The sequence below is a fragment of the Acipenser ruthenus genome, chromosome 4, assembly GCF_902713425.1.
Source record: "Acipenser ruthenus chromosome 4, fAciRut3.2 maternal haplotype, whole genome shotgun sequence".
NCBI classification, from domain to species: Eukaryota; Metazoa; Chordata; class Actinopteri; order Acipenseriformes; family Acipenseridae; genus Acipenser; species Acipenser ruthenus.
The window spans coordinates 82,293,906-82,317,826 of NC_081192.1; the positions used below are offsets into that span (position 1 = coordinate 82,293,906).

Genomic DNA, 23,921 nt, shown 5'->3' on the forward strand with positions numbered 1-23,921 from the left:
AATAAGTACTGAAAACAGAATATAATTTTTATTTCTCCGATCGTTATTTCAAATGGGACCAAAGAAGAAAGCATCAGGAGCTGAGTACAGAAAGTTGAAAAAACAATGCAAAGATAAGGAACGCAAACTAGCAAGCCAGTGGAAGAATTGGTTCTCTAAACTTGCAGTCAGATTGTCAACCTACAACGTCTCAACAAGCAGCGCAGGGTGAGAACAATAACAAATATTTGTGGACAGCTAAGTAAGCGTGCTAGTAATGTCTTTCTCAAACTAATCATGTAGATTAATGCACAACAGTATAAGCTAAACTGATGTGAAAAAGAAAAATAATTTAAGAACATCTATATTAACCATGCTTTAAATAAAATGTAGAAATCAATGAATGAATAAATTATAAACATACTTACTTTAATGTAGCCTAAAGTTAAAAAATAAGTTACCATCCTTTGCAAAATAATCAAAATAAACAACACTAGTCTGCATGAAATAAAACTGTTGGGAGTTTGCAAATTCCGTTTTCTCCTGCTTTGGTAAAGAAATAACACACAATGCTGCTTTGCTTGGATTCCAGCAGCAACAGAGGAATATGGCTACTAGATGTATAAAAAACCCAGTATGAACCACATTTAACATTAATAACTGTACTCAAACTGAGATGTTTATTATTATTATTATTATTATTATTATTATTATTATTATTATTATTATCATTATTATTATTATTATTATTATTATTATTATTATTATTATTATTTTGATGTTTCCAGTACTTCCAAGAATGCTTGTCCAACATAGCCATTATATCCATTGAATTTGCATTGGCCAACTCTCTGAACTATGACCATGGCATCAATGACTTTGCATCACTGAAAGCAAGAAAAGTACATATGTAGGTTCTAAGTTTCATTTCTATTGGTGCATTCCATTGGACATTTACAAAGATTTCAAACCCTTTTTTTTTTATTATTCGCTGACTGCAAGTTCCAGTGGGTGCGCTGGATTTATATCTCGCACAGGGTGCCATCAAGGATCGGTGCGGCTCTGGTAGGGTATAGTAGGAGTGTGGATCGTGAGGTATGGAGGGATTAAAACGTGATTTGTGAACTGTGTTTAATACATTTAAACAGCTTAGCTGTCCTGTATGAGTTAGGGACTCCTGTAAAGTGAAGTTACTATCTTCAAGTGAAGATAGGCTTTTGTTTTGGTTTGTGTGTTTAAGAGTTTGTAGTGTTTTGGGTTAAACCTTTATTTTATTCATGTGTTTTGTTTATTTTGGGTTAATAAAAGTGTGCCAAGTAGGGTGGACATTGGTCCAGTTTTATACCGGGCAGCACTATTTTTAGAAGGTTTGTCCCTTGTCCAGTACGACTATAAAACCAGATGTGTTTTTGTCGTGTATTTCATCGTGAGACGCATCGCTTCATAGAACCGGGATAGAACAGCAACGTGTAATGTTTTCTTTGGCAGAAATACCTGTCATTTATTTCCCCTCCCATTTTTATTGGCCATGTCTACAGAGAGATTGTTCCCCCAAAAACAGTTACGTGCTGTTAACGTAGTTGAGGAGTTTTTCAGGACCGTTAATCATGCTGAAACACGAGACATCATTTAATCCTGAATGGTCAAAAGAATATGAGTTCATTGCAAAAAGAAGGAAAGGAGAGCACCACATGTTCTGCAGCCTGGGTAGATGTGATGTAGAGGTCAGCAATCTGAAAAGGAGATTTGAGTCAACACGTTTCTTCTGAAAAGCACAAAATGAACTCGCGTAGTGCAGGTACCTCATCTAATATACAGACTATGGCCGCGTATTCACCGTTTGGTCACCCGGTGACACTCTGTGGCCACTGAACTGTTGTTAAAGTCAACAGGTGACTCTCAACAAACTGTTTTTAAAGTCACTGATGAGCCACCAGAGTCACCGGACTAGAAAACTGCTGAGATTCACCAAAACAACATGGACGCTACAATGGAGACTGTCAATGTGGAGTGTGGAGAGACCAAATTAAACATTTTAATCGACTCTGACGGCAAATCATTTAGGAAATGGTAAATAGTAGAAGTCCTACCGAATCCGATTAATTTATGAACTTTTCCTTTCCATTTAAGTAGTCAAATCCAAAAGACATTTGAATTTAAGTTGATGGAGTTTGTAAAGATGACACTATTTTTATTATCTGGCAATTAAGTCATAAAAAGAGTACTGGTTAGCATAATAAGAAATTTAAAAAAAAACAAAAAAAAAACGTTTGTGTGACTTATATTAAATTTAATTTAGCATGCTACTATCTGCACAAAAAACTATTATTGTAAATTGTTTTTAATAGAAGTTTGTAAACTTCCACTTTTATATAACCCCTCACTTAGGTAAAGAATATAGAGGTACCCAAATAATAGAAACAGTTGGGGTGTATTATTCAGAACAAAATAAAGGACTAGATAGAATGTAAAGCCTGATGGAGAAAACTGCGTGCTAGAGATTTGTGAAGAGCAAGAAAACCCTGAAGAGTGGAGTCAAAAGCTTGTGGACACACTTTGCTGGGAATTGCTAGTTACTAGTTGCTTTCTGCTGGTGTCACTGGGGTCGCATTTGTATTTTTGTTTAACAGACCGTCAAACCTTTCACCTGTCATTTTAAAAATGTATTTCTTTCTGACAACAGCAAGTCTGTTACAGCCTTGCCGGCCACCACAAGCACAAAGTTTTCTCCTACTACTAGTCACCATATTTTAATCCAGTCACCCCATGCAGTATAAAAGAAGTGGACATGGATGAGCTCTGTGAAGAATATGGCATTGTAGAAAGCCTCATATCTTCTACTGAGTTAAATGATTACCTGACTAGTGAAGGGAGGTACCTGAAAATGTTCAACAAAGTACAGGGAAACTTCAGGAACTTGAAGAAAATAAGCTCTTACATATTTTCAATACCATGCAGAAATGCTCACACGGAGAGGGTTTTCTCTCTGATGACCACAGCTTGGAGAAATGAAAGGAATATGCTGGATGTAGACGGCATGAAAGCAGATCTCTAGATGTGTATCAATTTAACAGGGGAATGCAAGAATATGTACTCTGAGTTCCTCAAGAACAAAAAACTTGTGAAGGAGTGTGGTAGTGTGACCCCGCCTTGTGCGTATTGTTTGTTTATATGTTGCATGTAGTGTGTTAAATGTTGGTGTATAGTCATTGGTACACGGGATATAAATGGGTCTGCGTAGCACGAGTGATAAAATGTATATTTGTATTTAGCCATGAGGGTTGCACATCACTTCACGTGCTGATTAAAATGTAATATTATGTGAGCACGGGGAAGGACATGTGCAGTTGTACCGAGATTCTAATTGAATGATTGATTAGCAATCGAGTCTCGGTACAACTGCATAAAAGATGCACATTGTCACTCAGTCGGGGTTGGGTGTACAGAGAGGAGGTACGGGGAGATAGAGAGGAGACAATAACAATTGCTAAAACGTGCTGGATTAGCCAGCACGACACTTACTTGTTTGTCTGTCTGGTTTGTTTGGCCCTTGTGCCCGTTTGTTTTGTGTGTTTTGTTCAACTCTTTTATTTTGAATGATTATTTAATAAAGAAACCGAGCACTTTCAGGTCTCGGTTTTAACCCGCAGCTACTGTGTATTTGCGTCTTCTTCCGGGTGTGTCACCACTGCAGCCATCCTGCCACAAGGAGGCAAAAGTACAGACACAGATAAAGTTTTGTGTTTTCCACTATGGTACTCTGATGAGTTGTGTTGCAATTTGTATTCTGTTTGGTAATTCATACACATAATTGAATACAGGCAGTTGCATTGTCATTAAATGTGCCAAATAAATGAGAATTCATATTTTACTATAACAGAAAGCAATGAGCTTGGTATTTTTAATCAATGTTTGATGACTTTACCAAGGGCATGTCCTGTATTCTGGGGATGCGTCAGTGGCCACCCTAGCGCCAAGGCTCTCAGACAGTACTGTTTCTGGGTGTTTGCTAGCATGTTACCACAACTGCCACATTGCTTTCCCTCTGGAGTGATGACTTAATGTACCGCAGCTGTGCACCCTTTTTAGATGGTCGACTTCCACCTAACCCTGGGAATGAATTCTCAGGCCATCCAGTCCAGGGTAGTCTATTCCCTTTACACTGCATCCTCACAGGTCAGGAGGGAGATTTATCACAAAGAATCATTCAGTCTCTGTCACAATACTGTACAACATTATGTCACACTTGGCTGACCCTGTGAAATGTGTGCAGTTTCTTAATCACATGTGAGTGTTATCATTAAACAACCTTGTAATATGATAAATACAAGATTGCCCTCCAATAAAACTGAACAGAGTTGAGACATACGTTGAGTTGTGTGTTAAACACATCAAAAGCAATTCGAAGCCATGAAGAGTAAGGAACTGTTTCTAACCACCCCAAATGCCTTTGCTGTCAATACTTGCACATAGCTGTGTCTGTTAGGGTTATTAATTTGGGTTAATTTTTTACCTGCGTTTTACTGAATAAGCAGTAGCAGATTAAAGATTACCACACAAAGTTGTACCACACAAGGAGCTGTATTTTATTTTTTGGTGGAAATTATTATTATTATTATTAATTTCTTAGCAGACGCCCTTATCCAGGGTGACTTACAAGATATCACATTATTTTTACATACAATTACCCATTTACAGTTGGGTTTTTACTGGAGCAATCTAGATAAAGTACCTTGCTCAAGGATACAGCAGCAATGTCCCCGACCTGGGATTGAACCCACGACCCTCCGGTCAAGAGTCCAGAGCCCTAACCACTACTCCACACTGCTGCCCTGGAAATGTACTATATCTCACTATAGCAAAGTGACCTAACTGTGTGGGCTACTTTTTATTTTGCTAACCAAGATTCTATCACATACAGTCACTTATTATACCATAATTCAAGTTAAGAGATTAAGGATCAGCATTTAGTAAACTTGAACCACTTTTCAATAAAACAAAAAGCTAAACACACAATTTCTAGTAATTTAAAAAATAATCTTTATAAAAAAAAACTTATTTCATTTAAAGAACTGGTTCATGACAAAAGTATTGGCATCCCTGCTTTAGTATTTCGTGTGTCCTTTTTTGTTTTTCTTACAGCTTTTGGTCATGTATGATAATTCTTAACCAGTATTTTACATCTTTTTTTTTAATGTAATAGTTGCCAATTATTTTTTATTATTTCCTCCCAATTTAGAATGGCCAATTATTTTTCAGCCTCAGCTCACCGCTACCACCCCTGCGCTGACTCGGGAGGGCGAAGACGAACACACGTTGTCCTCCGAAGCGTGTGCCGTCAGCCGACCGCTTTTTTTCACACTGCAGACTCACCATGCAGCCCCCCAAGAGCTACAGCGTCAGAGGACAATGCAGCTCTCGGGCAGCTTACAGGCAAGCCCACAGGCGCCCAGCCAGACTACAGGGGTAGCTGGTGCGCGGTGAACCGAGGACACCCTGGCCGACCTAACCCTCCCTTCCACCAGGCGACGCTCGGCCAATTGTGCGCCACCCCCTGGGAGCTCCCGTCCACGGTCGGCTGTGGAATAGACTGGACTCGAACCGGCAACGTCCAGGCTATAGAGCGCATCCTGCACTCCACGCGGAGCGCCTTTACCGGATGCTCCACTCGGGAGCCCAGTATTTTACTTCTTGTTGGTTCTGTCTTGCATATTTTCTTCAGCTCAGACAGATTGGATATGTAGTGCTTGGCTACAGCTTTTTTCAGATCAGTCCAAAGCATTTCTATTGGATTGAGCTCTGGTGCTTGTAAAGGCCATTCCAGAACTTTTATCTTCGATTTCTTCAAGAATTCCAGAGTTGACTTAATCATGTGCTTTGGGTTATTGTCGTATTAGAAGTTGCCAATCAGTTGACAAGCAGGTGGTATCATTGTACTTTGTAGAATGTTTTGGTACATGACTGAATTCATTCAATCTTCAATCACATGAATGTCTCCAGTCCCTGAACTGCTAAAGCAACTATATATCATGACTGAACCACCTCCATGTTTAACTGTACAGTAGGTACAAGGTTTTCTTAATTGAAGGCTTTCCCTTTTTTTCTCCAAGCATACTATGGTCCATTTTTAGGGAAACATTATATTTTAGTCTGATTGAACCAGAGAATGTTGTTGCAAGAATGCTTCAGATTCCTGGTCTTATTTCTTGGCAAATTTTAAATGGTTTGTTTTATGACTTTTCTAAGTGGTTTGCAGTAAGGTCTATGTGCATATAACTCTTCTGTGTTCAGGTGCTTTGTACAGTTCTTTTGTGCACTATTATGCCTGCTTCTAAATCTTTCTTTAAGTCCTTAGCTGTTAATCTTGGATTTTATTTAGCTGCTCGGATGATTCTCCTACCTGCTGTACCCATCATTTTTTTTGGACGTCCAGTGTTTCAGTTGAATTTGTTCTGTGGTATTTCTTGATTATTGCTCTGATTGTGGATTTAGGTATCCCGGATTTCTTTGATACTGCTCTGTAGCTATTTCCTTTGTTGTAGTTTGCTACAAGTACTTTTCTCAAACATGAATCCAACTCTTGTCTTAACCATCATCGGCTGTGTTGCCAAAATGTTATTCTTCAACTGATGGTGGAAATAATTACCTCTTTTACAGGTTATCGACTTTATAACGCAGCTCAATTACTGCGTAATGGTTTTCAATTGATTACATTTTTACAAATTGTTATGTAAAGGTGCCAATACTTTTGTCATGAACAAATATTTGAAACTACTTAACTGCCTTTTAATTTTTTAAAGATTGTTTGTTAAACTACCAGAAATCGTGTATTTTGGTCTTTGTCATATTAATTAGTAGCTAATGTTTACTAAATGCCTGTATTATAACATGTTTTCTTGAATTATATTATATTAAAGCCAATACTTTTGTCTGTGACCGTATGTACTAAAATATTAGAAAAGGCAAAGGGATGCATGTAATGACAATAATCACCCCCTAATCACAACAGGCTTCCTTCTTTCTGCAGTGACCTAAGTCTGGTTGTGAGACATTTGAATGTGAGTTCCTATCGTAACTGTGTCAAGCCTTGTAAAGTGAGGTCTAGCATGCCATAAAACAAGGAAACCATATAAAACTAAATCTTTCGTATCTTTCAGTTAGACTTTGACATTGACTTATCTTGAGCACATCTTGAAACAGTTAGTAGTTGGCACAAAGTTATTAACTATGGCAAATGGGTCTGTATAGTTTCTGTGATGTAAAAATGGACTTGCCTTGTCCCAAAGTACGCTGCACTTTGGGTGCGGTGCCACAAGTCTATACTTGATTTCCATACATGCTGCACAAATGTAGTCACTTGCATATAGTTATAAAAATACAGAAAAGAAGATAAAAACATGCTGTTATCAGCACCTGTTAACCATGTACAGAGATAATTCATCCGCTTGTCTTCTGCAATTCAAAAAACACACTAATTACAAGAAATAAGTTACTTTAGATTGATGGTTCACTGACTAGAACTGTTTGTTGTTGATGGTTGCACAGCATGTCACTTAAAGAGTATGTAGCAGGGTCCCGAAAAATATAGCGTTATACATCCCCACGTGCTGCTACAACTGTTTAAATAACGTGCCTGTAATTTTTCTTTTCTGTTTCAAAGCTCTTTTCAAAATGTCTGCTCTACTGCACTGGGGTTTGAGCTCTGTCCTCTAAATCACTGCAGCAACAGCGATACAAAACAAAACATCACAACAAGTGCTCTGGCTTTTCTGTTCCGAAACATGTCATGGACCGTTATTGCTGTGTTACCTGTTTGACAATATATGTAATAATCCTTACACTATCAGTAGTAAGGAGCTTTGAAACAGAGTTTAAAGTTATAAATGTAAATAGTTGTCAGGATTTAAAAAATGAAAAGAAAAATTACAGGCACGTAATTTTAACAGTTGTAGCAACACTTGGGGATGTATAGCGCTATAATTTTTGAAACTCTGTAAGCCATGTATTGAAAATGATTCACAGTAGAGCCTCAAAGTTATGAATAGCAAACTTACAAACTGACTGGCCAACTGAACACACCGCTCTGAATTTTGGACACAGTTCTCCAATCTTGTTGTTTTGTTTTATTCTAACTATACTTAATAACTGGGAAAACATGGTAAACTATACTGTACTTGAATTGCATCGTCCTGTTTAGTAGCCCATATTGCAATGTATTTTAACTGGCCAAGTAACATAAGGTAGAGAAACCCTGTAATGTACTGTATCTTTTCGAACAGAAACATCAGTGACCAACATTGAGTAATTGCAAGGCCCTCTGTGTCAGTGTAAATTATTGCAATATTGAACGCCATCCCATAACCCTGTTACAGAATTGATCAGTCATGATTTCCCTCAATAGGCATGATTTCCCTCAATAGGCATCGATTAACTCATAGTGTACCACCAAAACTGCCCCATCCCTGTAGGCCTGGGCGACACTCCAAATGTGAATCTAATGTGAACTCCCTTGGTCTGGCATCACTACCAGCTGTAACAGCCAGTCTCTGCAGCATGATGCTGGACTGCTCCTCTGCTGATGATTGGGCAAGAACATAAATACCGCCCAGTCCCCCATGACGTTTTACTATTACTTTCTTATCGTCTACAAAATGTTCTGATTCTCATCCCTCCCCCAGATAACATTAATTATTATCAAGAATTGGCTTAGATGGATAATCAACTGTTTTGCTGATACTTCAATCTGTGTTTGGTGCACATTCAGGTTGAGTGCTAAAGGTTCACTATAAATATCACCTGTCAGCCTCAGACACATCCACTTGGTAGAGGCCCCTGCAAACTTTGACTTGACTTCTCTACTATCTGTCACTGCTGAAGCTCAATCATGAAGTTCAAGCTGCCAAACCCAGGCTTGGAAGACAGGATACCTTCCCATGAGAGGCTGGACATTCTAGAGAATGAAGAAGCAGATGGCAGACCTAAATGGGACAACAAGACTCAATACATGTTAACTTGTGTCGGCTTCTGTGTGGGATTAGGAAATGTATGGCGCTTCCCTTACCTTTGTCAGAAATATGGAGGAGGTATGTGCCACAACCTTAGCACTTTCTAAAGCAAAACAATAAATGGATATACACTACCCTAATATACTTTTGATTTCAGGCATCTTGCTTTAAATAGACATGTGTATTGGCATTTGTTGGTGATTTAATGATAAAAGGTGTTTTTCTTTGTTTTGCCTTTTTATTTCAGTCAGATGGTAGTCAGAGAGAGGGAGATGAATATGAGCTCAATTAAATGAATGAAACCAAGGAACTAGCTATTGTTGAATTATTTTGTGACCACTGTAAAACTTACAGAATGTTGATTTCTTGAAACAGTATTGTTTGTGGCTACAGTGTTATTTAAGAGTTAATAAACAATGGGCTGTATTTTGTTTGTAAATAACGAAATGCTTTTATAAATAATGAAACATACAATATGTTTTTACAAAAATACATTTTATTAAAGAAGGTATTCACAATTTCTGAACATTAAAATAATTATGTAATTAGAATGTTTTATTGTATTGGTAAATTCCACTGCAACAAATATATCTTACTTAAGTATTAAATATACATTTTATCTGTTTATCATCCTATAGCACATAATATATCACAGTAGCATTACTAAAAAACAACCTTAAATATACAGTACTTTATTGGTTTTCTTTGGATAATTTTACAATGCCATCTATGTGCATTACCATCTACCAGGATACATTAGGCAGTTAATGCAATCCATGGTAATAATTCCCTAGTTTTGTAAATCATAAAAAAAAAATTCAGTTGTGGCCTATCCCGCATGGACCGATTACATCTAAACAGAATAAACAGAAATGTTCCTTGCGGAACTGAAACCTTCACGCAGGCGTGGCTGTTTGTTTTTGTGTCAGCTCACAAACGGCCGTCAAGCACTTTGTCTCGCTCAACCCGGGTCAAAGTACTTCAACACACATCCTGAGGTGGGTCACTAGGACCCGGGTTAACCCGGGTCTGACCCAGGTACGTGGTTTCAAACTAAATGGGATTGTGACTCGGGTAGCCAGGACCCGGGTAGGAGTGCCAGTGTGAAAGGGGCTCTAGATATATAACAGGTTTAAATAATTGCATATTACTGAAGGCAAATGGGTATGGAAAGTAAAGCTAGAACACTATTAATAATGGACTCCTTTATGCTATTCACATGGGAATTCTTACTATCAATCAGTCTTTATCAAGCAATCTTTATTCTATATAGCGCCTTTCATAGTGGACCACCATCACATGGGAAGTCGATCTTTAGAAAATATATTAAGTAAAAATATATAAAGTGCTATTCAAGAACTGACTTGCTTTTTAGAGTGCTGGGCAACACTGCTGAATTTGTTCCCAAGTGGAATTTAGCCAGCACACCAGTTTTAACACACTGGTTTAATGTCTCGTATGAAACGCACTGTTGGTAAATTAATTCCACTGACCACCCTATTTTTAGTGATATCTATGTATAAAACAAAAGCCACAGGGCATCAAACAATAATTAATCATTTGTATGTTTCACATGCAGATGTCCTGATGCATTGTGCATAGCTTCCTACAGCTATGGCCAAAGGATTGTATATATATATTTACATCATATAATCAAAGAAACTCCAAAATGAAATCGCAAAAGTCTACCGGAAGCCATAATAGCAGTCCAGTATTTTATGTTAGACTTCGAAATGTCACATTTTTCAATTGTTTTCAGTTTTTCATTAATGGAAAACTACAAAACGGTATGTAATTCAATATTATTCCGCAGGTTTCATTCGACTTTATGAAACAAAGTGAGTTAATTATACAGAGTAATGCAAAACCTTTGGCCATTTCTGTAGTATGGTAAAAACAAGGATGATTAACTTGTATTTCATTATAAATGAGTGAACTAAAAGCAGGGGTTAATTTGTGCTGGACCACACTGGATCCCAAGTCTGACAGGCAAGACTTATACAGCTTGCAAATGATTAACCGTTTTTAAAAAAACAAAGCAAAAAAAAAAAAAAAAAAAGATTTTGTTAAAAGAAAAACACGCTGTCCAGTTTCATGAATTACTTGGTTTTTTTACTCCCCAAACAGCGAAACACTAAAAAACCAGCGCTCTTAACAACAACAGTGTCGTCGCTCCTGTTCATAAGATTAGTCAACCCGCCACTGGTATTGTTCAAATCTGAAGATATTAAAACATGGCTAGGCAATGGTCAGCATGCAGCTACCGACACCAATAATAAGACACGAAACCTGCAATCAGATGAGAACTTGAAGCATATATGGGAGCTACTGTAAATCAAGGTCCGTACATTAGGTCTAGAAACAAAAAATGCTATCCTTTTTCTTTAATTATAAGATCCGGTACCTTTTTGTTCACAAATTAACCCTTGACTTTATGTACCAGGAAGCAGCAGCAACTATCATCTATAACATGTTAGATAGCAGCATATTAATAAATTGTAAACAAAATACAATACAACTGGTGTGGTGTTTGAAAGTGGTACATCGTCAGAATGTGGTACAGGTACCAAAACTTGACCTGTGTAATGTCAGAAAGTTGTTTGCTGTCAGATTGAAGGTATATTTACTGTTCATTCTACATAATTTTTTTGCAAACTTAAACTGGAAACAGACAACCAATTTCTCTTAAAAGAAAAAAACAATTCATGACGAACAAGACAAAATGAGGTCAGCGTAAAGTTGCACAAGTAAAAGAAATTAAAAGAATATAAAGATTTTTTAATTTTTTTTTTACAAAAATAGTTTTGATGATTATATTAGGCACAATGAATCTGAAATTGTGGGATATAGAGAATTTCCTAGGATGCCTCTCCTCTTATGCCATCCTAGGAAAACATAAAACACCATGAATGAAATGCACTCTTCATTTACTGTGGTTTACATTTTTCCAGTCATTAAACAACAGGTCATCAAACATAACAACTGGTAAACATCTGTAGCAGATTAACCTACTGCTTTTGCTCATCTTCACAGTTGGTTCCATGGCTACAGTTGAATAGGTCTTGTTTTGCATGAGGGGTTGTGAAGCAGTTTTAGTTAATCTTTCCCATATAACTACATCAAGATGAGCTTGTGAACAGGCTTTATGTGCAGCACTTTGTTAAAGTTTATTGAATGCACCACAGCGGGCCATTAACACTGTTGTTTTCTGAGATTCATCACCTCTAAGTGCATTACCTAATTGTCACAATGAATAAAACAATGTCAGTGCTATTAATGTAGGGGCTGCATCTTTCCTCTGGAGTGTGGTTGCAGAGTGATATTTAAGCACTGCCTTTTTCTTGTAATAAAAAAAATCATACTGTATGTAATAAAATAGCACTTAACTACACTGTTTGCTAACTTTTACATAAGTATTGCACTTTTTTTTCACTGTTTACAACATCTACCAGCATTTTAGTGTGATGTTCCAGGTGGTGCCATGTTCAGAGATACAATACTGCTTTATTGTTGAACACTATTTCCATTAAGGAATTTATCCATCAATACTTTGTTATATATTGCATATGATTACTAACACTTCACAATTAATACACAGACTGCTGGTACCTGCATAAAATGCTATTTTCAGTTTGCCTAAAGGTCTGTTCATTTAAATGACTTATTTGAGACAAATATAAATGGACTGATACCAGTGACATTATTGTTTCCCTCAGAAATTGTGGATATATATATATATATATATATATATATATATATATATATATATATATATATACATATATATATATATATATATATATATATATATATTCTCCGGTTATAAACAAAATAATTAATATCATTAGTACCTTTCATTGCACTCTGAGAGGACACTGCACACAATGAACCAAGATAATACAGACATCTTCTCTTATCTATATTGGCGGAAATAAGGATGTCAGAGTGAACTTTCAGCATCTGCTCACAGCACTTAATCATATTATTATCAAGTTATTGGAGCGGTAATGTAGCACTATATAATTTGTTTCATATGTTTTTGGTCAACATTGACCCAACATTGGGATAGCAGAAATTTGAATTAACTGTTCCACACGGATAACTTTTATTTGTTGTGAATTTAGTGCTCCTAATTGCTGTAGTGCTCCAGCACTGAGCCTAGCTTCGCTCAGATTTGATCCTGCCTGGTATGGAGGCAAGTGTACATTGATGTTCCCCATGCCCAGTATATGATACCTAGAGCTTTATCTTTATTATTTGCCATTTTATGAAACAGTTCAACCATATTCTGAGGCTGTGTGGTCCCCGGTTCAAATCCCAGCTCAATCACTGACTCACCGTGTGACCCTGAACAAGTCATCCTCCTTGTGCTCTGTCTTTCGGGTGAGATGTTGTTGTAAGTGACTCTGCAGCTGATGCATAATTCACACACCCTAGTTTCTGTAAGTCACCTTGGATAAAGGTGTCTGCTAAATAAACTAATAACAATAATAATAATATTCAGATGATAAAGCTTGTAAATATTTCAAATGAATGTGCTGACCAGAAAAAAAAAAACATAATTATCCTATCTGTCTTTTCATTTCAGGAGCCTTTATGATTCCTTTTCTCATTTTACTTGTCCTGGAAGGCATCCCATTGCTGCATCTGGAGTTTGCAATTGGCCAACGCCTTAGAAAAGGCAGTGTGGGGGTCTGGACTGCAATTCACCCTTACATTGGGGGAGTAGGTAAGCCTGTTGTTTTGATGTTAGCAATAATTTCACTGGAGTTGATGGTCATGGACTTCATTGAGATGGAAGTCTGCATTTAGGGTGGATAGGATGCTGATAGAGGGAAATTAGTCATAAAAGACTCCAAAGTAAAATGGGAGTAACATCATACACTTCTAATAATCAAATATCTATTGTTCTATAGGTATAGCATCAATGTGTGTCTCCTTCCTGGTGAGTTTGTACTACAACACCATCATTGCATGGGTGATGTGGTATTTCTTCAATTCCTTCCAAGACCCTCTTCCTTGGAGCCAGTGTCCACTCAATGACAACAGAACAGGTATTTTTTGTTATAAATTCAAAATCTGAATCTAAAAATATATGTATACCATTTGTTTTTTGTTAATATAACCAGCTTATCTTGATATCTATCGAAACTTGAACAAAAGTCATATTTGTTTCCCAGTGACCAAGCACTGCCCGGGTGGGGTAAGGGTTAGGTTGGCTCACCGCACACCAGCGACCCCTGTGGCTGGCTGGGTGCCTGCAGGCCGGCCTGTATTAAATTCAGAACTGCGTGGTCCTCCGACGCTGTAAGTTCTGAATATGGCTGCACAGCAGGCTTGCACAGTTAAAAAACCAGACGACTGACGGCACTTGTTTCGGAGGACGCGAGTGCTCGACTTCATCTCTCCCAAGTTAGTTTGGGGGTTGCAGTGGTGAGCTACGTTGAATAATAACTGGACATTCTAAAAATTGGGAGAAAATTGGAAAATAAATTAAAATAATTGTTAAAAAAAAAAAAAAAAAATTGTTCTTACAAGTACAGTAATTTTAATTCATGTTAATCATCTTGTTGCTTAGAATCAGTTTGCATCATTTTACATTTAAGTCATTCACATCTTCCTGACTTCTTCGAAATGATGTTTAAAGGGCTCCTGCTTCAAGCATCATGTCTAAATGCAAAGTACATTAGATTACACCAAAGTGTAAACTGCCCATTCCAACACTCTCTAGTGGACACAAGAAATATCACATTTGCTCTAAAAGCCAACACAGTATTTGTTACGTATACTAGAGGCTGAGTGTTTGCAAGGGACAAGTTCATGGTTACATTCAAGTGTACCTGATTTTCTTAAAATTACAACATGATTCTGAGAGTTTTTAAAAAGTCACTGTGATTCTAAACAACAAGAAGAATGTCATACCCATATCCAGGTTTCTCTTTAAGTGTCTAAATAAAACATTACGGGTCATATCTGTATTTTCAAACCATTTACTTCAGTTGTTAATTAACTCCTATTTTTTATAGGAGAAAAACAGCTACTGGCTTTACAAAACTAGTATTAAACATAAAAGTAATGTAACTGGAGGTCTCTTAAGACCTTCCACGTTGTTTGTTTCTCAGTCTTATACATTACTGTTGAATTTTCATTTTACAATAGTTAAAAGAAGTAAATGCTTTGAAAATATGGTCCCAAATGGTGTTGTAGCTATTTAACTACATGTACAATAACAGTCATTTCTGAGTACAGGTTACCAGTGTAATTAATAATAAAAAGAGTTATAATTATATTATGTCATTATATTTAAAATATAAATACATTAAAGAGTTATAAATACAAAAATAAAAAGTATAACACTTAAAATGTATTGCACCCCTTATAAATAAAACAAAATAAGCTTTCCATAATAAGTAAAAATGTGTTTGCAGAATAGCTAGAGTACTTAAGTTAGAGTGCACTAACATCTGCATTGGTCCTGCTCAGGTTATGTTGAAGAGTGTGACAAGAGCTCTCCTGTTGACTATTTCTGGTACAGAAGTACATTAAACTCCTCCACAAACATTGATGATGCTGGCAGCATCCAGTGGTGGCTGCTGCTCTGCCTTATGTGCGCCTGGGCTGTCTTGTATGTGTGTTGTATTAGAGGCATTGAAACTACTGGAAAGGTATTTATTGTTCACCTGTTTAGTTTAATCTAATAATAGCTTGTCTTTGTAAGTGTATTAGCATTTCTACATTATTAACCATGTCGTTTCCTGTAAACGTAAAAATCTCCTGTACGCTCTTAAGCTGAGCTGTATAATAACATGCATATTTTATACATTAAAATATACCTTAAACACACTTTAATGTCTTTGTACACAGATTTATAACAGCATTTATATCCTCTATGTTGGTTGTTACCTATACATAATTAACCATGTCCTTACAGAGTAAGTAGCAGGGTTCAGGTACTGTCTGCTGCATTGGACACTAGTTCCTACAGAGAAAGTCGCTTCAAATTTTATTTTCTTAGTTTTGTTTTTTTTTACTGTTACCTTACTTAGTACAGGAGCTGTTCTTCACTCCTAGTTGTCTGCCATAGACATGTGTAATGAAGAATTGATCAGCCAAAAGTGTCTTTACATTAGTAAGTGCAAGCACCATCTAGCATATTGCCAGTAAAACCAAAGGAAACTTGTTTTCAAAATGGCAGACTACACGCTGAGCCTTTATTAAATACTGTAGGTCTAGGGCTGATCTAGCTTAGGTTACATGTATATGTGGCAGGCAATCAGAACACAAACTTATTATATATATATATATATATATATATATATATATATATATATATATATAATGTATCTGAGTAATTATTGAAAACATGATACAAATGTCATTAGAAGCTCTTTAAGTGACATGTTGGATATATATATATATATATATATATATATATATATATATATATATATATATATATATATATATATATGATCCTTTTGGCTACTCTCTCCAACCACATTGGGATGACATACTTTATGACTGTAATACAGTAGTCATTTACATCTATGTCTTGTCTGAATCCACAGTGTCTCTACTTGTTGTAGCCATACAGTAGGAGATGGAATAGGGCAGGAGGTTGCCTTCTATTCAAGAACGGAAAAGAGAAACTGCAGTTCAGCATTACCTTATTAATAAAGCCCTTTGTCTTTTTTTAGGCTGTGTACGTAACGTCTACCCTCCCTTACGTGGTGCTCACAATATTTCTGATAAGAGGTTTAACCCTAAAAGGGTCTGTTGATGGAATAATTTTTCTGTTCACACCAGATGCAAGTATTCTGTTATGTTTCTACATCATGTTATGCATGTTTGTCTATTATTATAATTCTCATTATTATTTATTCAAAATGTAACAAATAATACAATAATTAATTTTTGTAGATCGCAGAGCTGTCCAACCCGGACACATGGTTGAATGCAGGTGCTCAGGTGCTCTATTCTTTCTCCCTGGCGTTTGGGGGCCTCATATCCTTCTCCAGCTACAATTCAGTCCAGTGAGTAGTGACTGCTACTAGTGATCTAAACTGCATATGCTGGATTTTATGACACAAAATATTTGGGATTAGGAAACTCTGGTCACTGACATGAACTAAACTGAACAGAAGACATATAAATGTGTGTCTCTATTTGTAATATTACATTCAGGATTAGTTGAGAACTTTTTTACTCTTCTGTTTCTGCTGGGATTAATTGCTTTGGATACATTTTGGAGACCAAAGTTTGTATTATTGTTAGGACAACAGTTTCTCCAAACTAAAGCAAAAGCAATGCAGCATATATTGTTTAAACTATGATATCTAAAAGACATTCAAAATGTGCAAATGCAACACTGCATTTGCAATTACAAGTGGATACTGTACACTAAAATGCCAAAATGAGAATTGCACTTTAAAAATATCAGTTATGTAGGTGTTTCCTGTGAAATATTACAGCAAAAATACTACAGCATGTGGTAAACATACACTAAGGAATTCTACTTTACTGTACAATTAAACATGCTCAAGGGACACTGAAGCGTAAATGTCTTTTTTTCGGTTTTCCAGCAACAACTGTGAGCAGGATGCCATGATCATTTCTGTCGTTAATGGTTTTACCTCCGTTTATGCTGCCACAGTAATTTACTCCATCATCGGTTTCCGCGCAACAGAGAGATACGACGATTGCAATGATAGGTAATTAACTTTGAATCAAAACATTTCCATTTTAATAAAACACTGTATCAATTGTATTTGTGTTTTTTTGTTTTTTGTTTGTTTTTTGCGTTTTGACCTGTTCCTAAGAAAAAAAAAAAAACGATTGAAGACAACACATCTTGATTACTTTGTGAATAAAGCAAGGTTTAAAATCTGCACTAAAGAGTCCAAGGTCATACCTACCTAGGTAGTTGTTTGTAGCTGTCATATAGACAAAATCAGTCTATTTTGGCAGTATTTGGAGAAAAAAATAACCTATGTACTATGTTGTTTTTTGTGCTGTGTCCAACATCTTTTTTCCAGAAAGATGGTGGCCACAGCACAGAAAACAACATCTCTGGCACCAACGGTGAAAAGCAGCTAGGGAATTTGGGGACAATCTCCCAGAATATGGAAGTGTTGGGGATTGCATAAGGTGTTTGTTGAACATGCACAAGAAAAGGAAGACTGATATGATTTCATACATTTTTTTGGTTTACAGAAATATCCTGTCTCTGATGAATACTTTTGACCTACCTGAAAGAAACATCACTGGAGATAACTATGATGCGGTTCTTCAGAAGCTGAACCTCACATACCCTGAGGTCATTAAAGACCTTAATCTAGAAACCTGCAACCTGAATGCGCTCCTTAGTGAGGTATGCTTGCTTTACATTGGCAGACATGGGATACATTTCTTCTGTCAAATTACAAATATCCTCTGCGTGGCACTGTGATTTGGGTAACCAGCTGGTCACGCAGGCAAGCAGGTATCACACGAAAATAAGAAATGCACTTCAGTACATTTAAATAAACAAAACAACATGCGGTTTTGGGCTTTTTAAAGCCGATACAGGCATAGATATAGATCTTCTCTCTGATTTTCAGCAGCTGTTACTTTTATTAGCCACAGATATGCCTTTTCCACCTCAAGCCTACAGTAAAAACTGCACAGCTTTCTAAATGATTTCAGTAGCTGTACATTGGAACTACTGTAACTATCACTATGCATTTTAGTAACCACATCAATGTCAATTGTCACTGGTAATGGTTCTGCTAGGGTTTCATACACTAGGTTTATAATGGTATCCCAATCCTAATCCTAGTTTTTCTGTAAGGAATTCCATAAAAATGTGTAGAAAGTTAAGGGTACAACCTTTTAATTATTTGAGGTGATGAATTAAAAAACAATATTTATTTATCGTAAATTAAATGTCTCAAAGACATTCAGCAGAATCAATAATGAAAAATAGTACAATTCTGACAAATTTCTGTTACGTTGACAGTTCCAGCAAATTCCAGTGGAATTCTACTGACGTGAAATCTAGTCTCTCTAAGTTCTAAACCACATTCTCATTTGGTAGCAGGGCTATACTGTGTGCAAATACTGTACTGTATATTTGTGATTGTGAACTATTGTTTCCCTACAGGGTGTTGAAGGGACTGGGTTGGCGTTCATTGTCTTCACAGAAGCTATTACCAAGATGCCATTATCTCCCTTGTGGTCCATCCTGTTCTTCATTATGTTGTTCTGTCTGGGGTTGTCCTCCATGTTTGGTAATATAGAAGGGGTCTTGGTGCCTTTACAGGATCTGAATGTTTTCCCAAAATCATGGCCCAAGGAAGCCCTCACTGGTAACCATGTTCATCAGATTTTTTTTTTACCAATTGCATTCCCAGTCGTTCATTGTGAAAGGAGACTGATTTCATTTTTTGTATTGTGTTTCAGGTATGGTATGTTTCGTGTCGTTTCTGATTGCCTTGATCTTTGTACAAGGATCTGGGAACTACTGGCTGGCACTGTTTGATGAGTTTGCTGGGTCCATCCCGCTGTTGATTATCGCTTTTTGTGAGATGGTGGGTGTTGTCTACATTTACGGAATTGACAGGTAAGACAATACAGAAATGAACCAATGACAAACCAGTCTAGATAATAATAATATAATAATAATAATAATCTTTAATTTATATAGCACCTAAATGCAGACAGAGCATCTCAAAGCGCTTTACAATATAAAAGACAGTAACAAAAAAACACAGCAAAACTCAATGTAAAAACACAGCAAGTACACAGACCATACATATTTTTTAGCTCAAGACATAAAACAAAGCGGTACATAATTGAATGCCAATAGATAAAAATGCATTTTTAGTTGTTTATTAAAAATATCTACGGTTTTTGAGTCCTTGATTGCCTGCGGGAGATTACTCCAGAGCCTGGGTGCATAACAGCAAAATGCCCTATCACCCATATAACGAAGCTTAAGAGATTACACGTAGAGATGTACTTTTTTTAACAGATCTGAGATGTAGCTGGGAGCCAGACCATTAAGGGCCTTATAAGTTAACAATAACATTTTAAAGTCGATCCTGCTCTTAACAGGCAACTAATGCAGAGAAGCCAGAACAGGTGTGATATGTACACACAATTTGGATCCTCTTAACATGAGCAGCGGAATTGTGAATATACGGTAGCCTGCCAAAAGCAGCCTTTGAGGCACCCGCAAGTAAAGCAGCCTTTGAGGCACCCTCAAGTAAGTCAAGCCAGGAGGGGAGACAAATACACTGTAGGAGAATATTGTAGTGTATTATACTCCATTGGCATACCCCAGCAGCCTGTTATTGTGAATTAATAATATATACAATATAATTAGTGGGTATTAGTAACCACTGCTGTACTTGCACAGTTCAAGCATGTCCATTTCTTTTCTCAGAAACAAATCTGCATTACTAGTTGATAACTGTATGTTTTAATGAAGTATATTTACAATCCCTAAACCCTGGTAAAATACTGAAGCCAAGTGGATTCCCATATTATATCCTCCTTCCATACCAATTTCCCTGTAAATTAGATGTATTTGCCTCTGCACCACATAAAAGCACATGTAAACAAAATCAGTCTGGCAGATTTCAGTGTTTCAGTGTTCAGATTTTCAGTATTTAATTTTGATCAATCTTGCAGTTTTAAGAACAGACTGACATATTTTATTGATCTGTGGTTTTGCTGTACGGCAGGTTTAATGACGACATTGAATTTATGATTGGACATAAACCCAACATCTTCTGGCAAGCCACGTGGAGAGTGATCAGCCCTCTTATCATGCTCATTATCTTATTGTTTTACTTTGTCACGCAAGTCAATAAAGAGCTCTTGTACATTGCCTGGAACCCGGATTATGTAAGTAGATGCAGTTTCTTGTACATAAGTTTAGTACACATTAGTGCACTTAAGAAAGCACAAGCCGGGATAAGATTGGTCTACTTGACTTAGTTTCTTATGGTCTAGCTGTACATAAGTTTGCAAGACATTTTTGGCATATGATTTTAACCCAAGAATCCTACCCCTTATCACTCCTTTCCTGTTTATCACCCTAATAACATCTGTTTTTAAATAATGTGTGATATTCATTCTAAATATTTGCTTTATATAGTAAGTCTAAAATATAGCCTGACATCATAAACATGTATTTAATATGAAATACATTGTTAAGTTTATACAGTGACAGGCTTGTTACAATACTGATTGTTCTGTCAAAAACCTTCCCACAAGCAACTGGACTCTCTCATTGGCTCAAGCCTTGAGAATGCTTTTTAGTTCTGATACCTGCTCTCTAAGGTTTCAAAGCGGGAACTCCAAAACCTACTAGCGGTACCACAATTTCTTAATGATGACCACACGCTAAAGCCATGACTATTGCAAAATATAAGTAATGCTTCAGCTTGTGGGAAATGGTTCTTGACCTGAGAGAAAAGTTTTTAATTATTGTTTCTTTTTCTGTAACAGCTTAATTTCCCAAGCCTTGAAAGACTACCCTTCCCCCCCTGGATCTACGTCATTATTTTTATCCTAGCTGGAGTGCCGAGTTTAGTCATTCCTGGCACATTTCTCTTCAAATTCATCCGGAACCGCTGTAGAAAGCAGGATGACCTCCAGCCTCTCCAGACCGTTGCATCTGCTGTGTCGATAAATGGGCTATCGAACTGAAAAGAAGACACCAATTTTCTTTCCCCCAACTAAACAAAATGAAATGAAATGTGACGAAAATTGGCCAAGGGAGGATTTGTAGCTGACTTCATTGTATTGAAAGGAAATGTATAGTACGCAAGACTGGGATTGCTGTGAGACCAAAGAATGGAGATACCAGCACAGCAGCACAAACTGAAGACAAAAAAACACATAGCCTGCAGCTTGACAACAGTAATTAGGTTGCAGCTGAAGGGCATATGTTGCATTCTCTTGACATTAGTATTCATGCAGTGACATCAAGTGGATCCCTTCACATTTCTTGTTTGTAGAAGGAAAATAACTATTAAACTAATTTTGTTTATTATTTGCAATGTGCTATATATTGAATGATGTCATTATTTCACATTTAATTGATATCAAATAGTAAAATGGATACTACCACTTTTGGGGGATTTACGTTTCAATTATGTGAAATGACTAAGATTTTTTGTTTAATGCCAATCTTATTCATTAATTGTCTGTTTAAAAAATTGCGTTAGGAATGTGTGCATCAATACTGCACATTTCTGATTTCAAACATCATATTAACTACCATAAAAAAGGGACAATGCCAGGAATTGCAGCATTTTTAGATTGTCATGTTTTACATGTAGTATTATAAAGGGAATCTGTGGTGTCAGAGGCGTAAGTGCAATTTAAACAGTACTGTGTTTAAGGACCTGTACCTTTTAAATAAATACAATATGTGAAATTAAAAATAGATTTTTTCGATTTATTGTATTGTTTTCATATATATCATCCTAAAAGGTACCAACCCTGTGAACATTTTTACCTCTCTTAGGCTCCAGATATTTACATAAAATATATTGTATGTTCATAAGCTTTGCTATATTATTGGGAGGACAGGTCCAACCATGGTTCTCAGAATGAATAGAACTCTCCAATTACTCTGATGGTTTAGAAATCACTGTACATTCTTTTAAAAGATTAATTTATAGTTACTTGTTACGTCAATGGGAATGGGTAATATGAAATCTCTCCCATCTGTTTAGCGGAATCAGAAATGGAAAATCTCTCTTTTGACAACTAGTAACTTAAAGTTAAAAGTGTTCACATATTTATTATGATATTTGAAAGGCAGAGAGTACTTTGTACTATATTTTTAGAAATAGGGAATTTGGTAATGCAAAATAAAGGGTTACAGGAAATCAAATCATTGCAGTTTGCTAAAAGAAATGAAGTTTAATAACACTGAAGTTCGGGAGGAGGGACCCACGCATTATGTCATCTAATTGTAACCTATCGAAATATATAAATGCCCATGTAACTCATCGTCTCTTGCGTTTAATTCATTCACATTTGTCATGGATGCCCACTCACTAGAACAACACCAACCTGTTGCTCCTCAGACTCCGGCTTCTCCTCAGACTCCGGCTTCTCCTCAGACTCCGGCTTCTCTTCAGACTCTGGCTTCTCCTCAGACTCCGGCTTCTCCTCAGACTCCGGCTTCTCCTCAGACTCCGGCTTCTCTTCAGACTTTGGCTTCTCCTCAGACTCCGGCTTCTCCTCAGACTCCAGCTTCTCCTCAGACTCCAGCTTCTCCTCAGACTCCAGCTTCTCTTCAGACTTTGGCTTCTCCTCGGCCTCAGCTACGATCAGTTGTCATCCCAATTTCATCTTTCGGCACTTCACCATGCAACTACAAACAGAAACTAGGATCCTGGCTCTGCACAATCCATTCTTTAGCCCAGCCGTCTACTCCAGTTCGCCGCAGCTTTTGTCTCCCCATTCATAAAACAGCAGTTCCTGACATTAAGAAATTGACTATTTCAAAACTTAAACTGCCTCAATGAAAAGAACATTTAATTCCCTTCATCTGCCCGCAAAGAAAAGTTCCCTACCTGTATTCAATCAACTCACATCCTGATTCCAGTCGCTCCAGCAATGACATCATCACAAATCGCCGCTCTCCAGTAATTAGATGCAGCCTCCTTAGCCAATGGCAGCCACGGGCGCTGCCATTTTGGAGTACGTAATCCAGCAGTTGATTCTTCAGCCGCAATAAGACACGTGAGACATTCTAATATCATCACATCCAATACTACTGCTCCTGTACCCAGTCCTCTTCATCAGACAATTGGTTTCAGTTCCGTTAATATCCCAGCAGCCCTGTCCAGTACAGAAAAGCTACTATTATCAATACAACAAGTCGGAATAATTCAACCAGTGAATCTAGTAGGTGTCCAGTAGGCTCCTGCA

General features: G+C 37.0%; 1 protein-coding gene across 2 annotated transcripts; it reads left to right on the forward strand.

Moving 5' to 3' along the window:
- Window positions 1–8,812: 8,812 nt before the first annotated feature.
- LOC117400070 (sodium-dependent neutral amino acid transporter B(0)AT1-like) lies at window positions 8,813–22,420 on the forward strand. 2 transcript variants are annotated; one of them, XR_009328540.1, is made up of 12 exons: window positions 8,813–9,062; window positions 13,573–13,713; window positions 13,901–14,038; window positions 15,468–15,649; window positions 16,682–16,792; window positions 16,905–17,017; window positions 17,567–17,695; window positions 18,198–18,354; window positions 19,126–19,330; window positions 19,425–19,584; window positions 20,079–20,229; window positions 20,711–20,776. XR_009328540.1 is itself a non-coding variant. In XM_033999512.3 (12 exons), the coding sequence occupies exons 1-12, from the start codon at window positions 8,864–8,866 to the stop codon at window positions 21,678–21,680; spliced, it is 1,899 nt and encodes a 632-aa protein (XP_033855403.3). In that variant the 5' UTR covers window positions 8,813–8,863; the 3' UTR covers window positions 21,681–22,420. The 2 variants fall into 2 exon arrangements, 1 of the variants encoding a protein (XP_033855403.3); XM_033999512.3 differs by lacking the exon at window positions 20,079–20,229 and adding an exon at window positions 21,480–22,420 and having other exon boundaries at window positions 20,711–20,873.
- Window positions 22,421–23,921: the final 1,501 nt, after the last annotated feature.

What these genes read in the sequence shown, in the direction of transcription:
- LOC117400070 (XM_033999512.3), top strand. Translation starts at nt 8,864, where the DNA reads ATGAAGTTCAAGCTGCCAAACCCAGGCTTGGAAGACAGGATACCTTCC. An exon ending in TTGTCAGAAATATGGAGGAG is followed by an intron (nt 9,063 to 13,572) that starts GTATGTGCCACA and finishes TTTTCATTTCAG; the next exon opens with GAGCCTTTATGATTCCTTTT. An exon ending in GCCCAAGGAAGCCCTCACTG is followed by an intron (nt 19,331 to 19,424) that starts GTAACCATGTTC and finishes ATTGTGTTTCAG; the next exon opens with GTATGGTATGTTTCGTGTCG.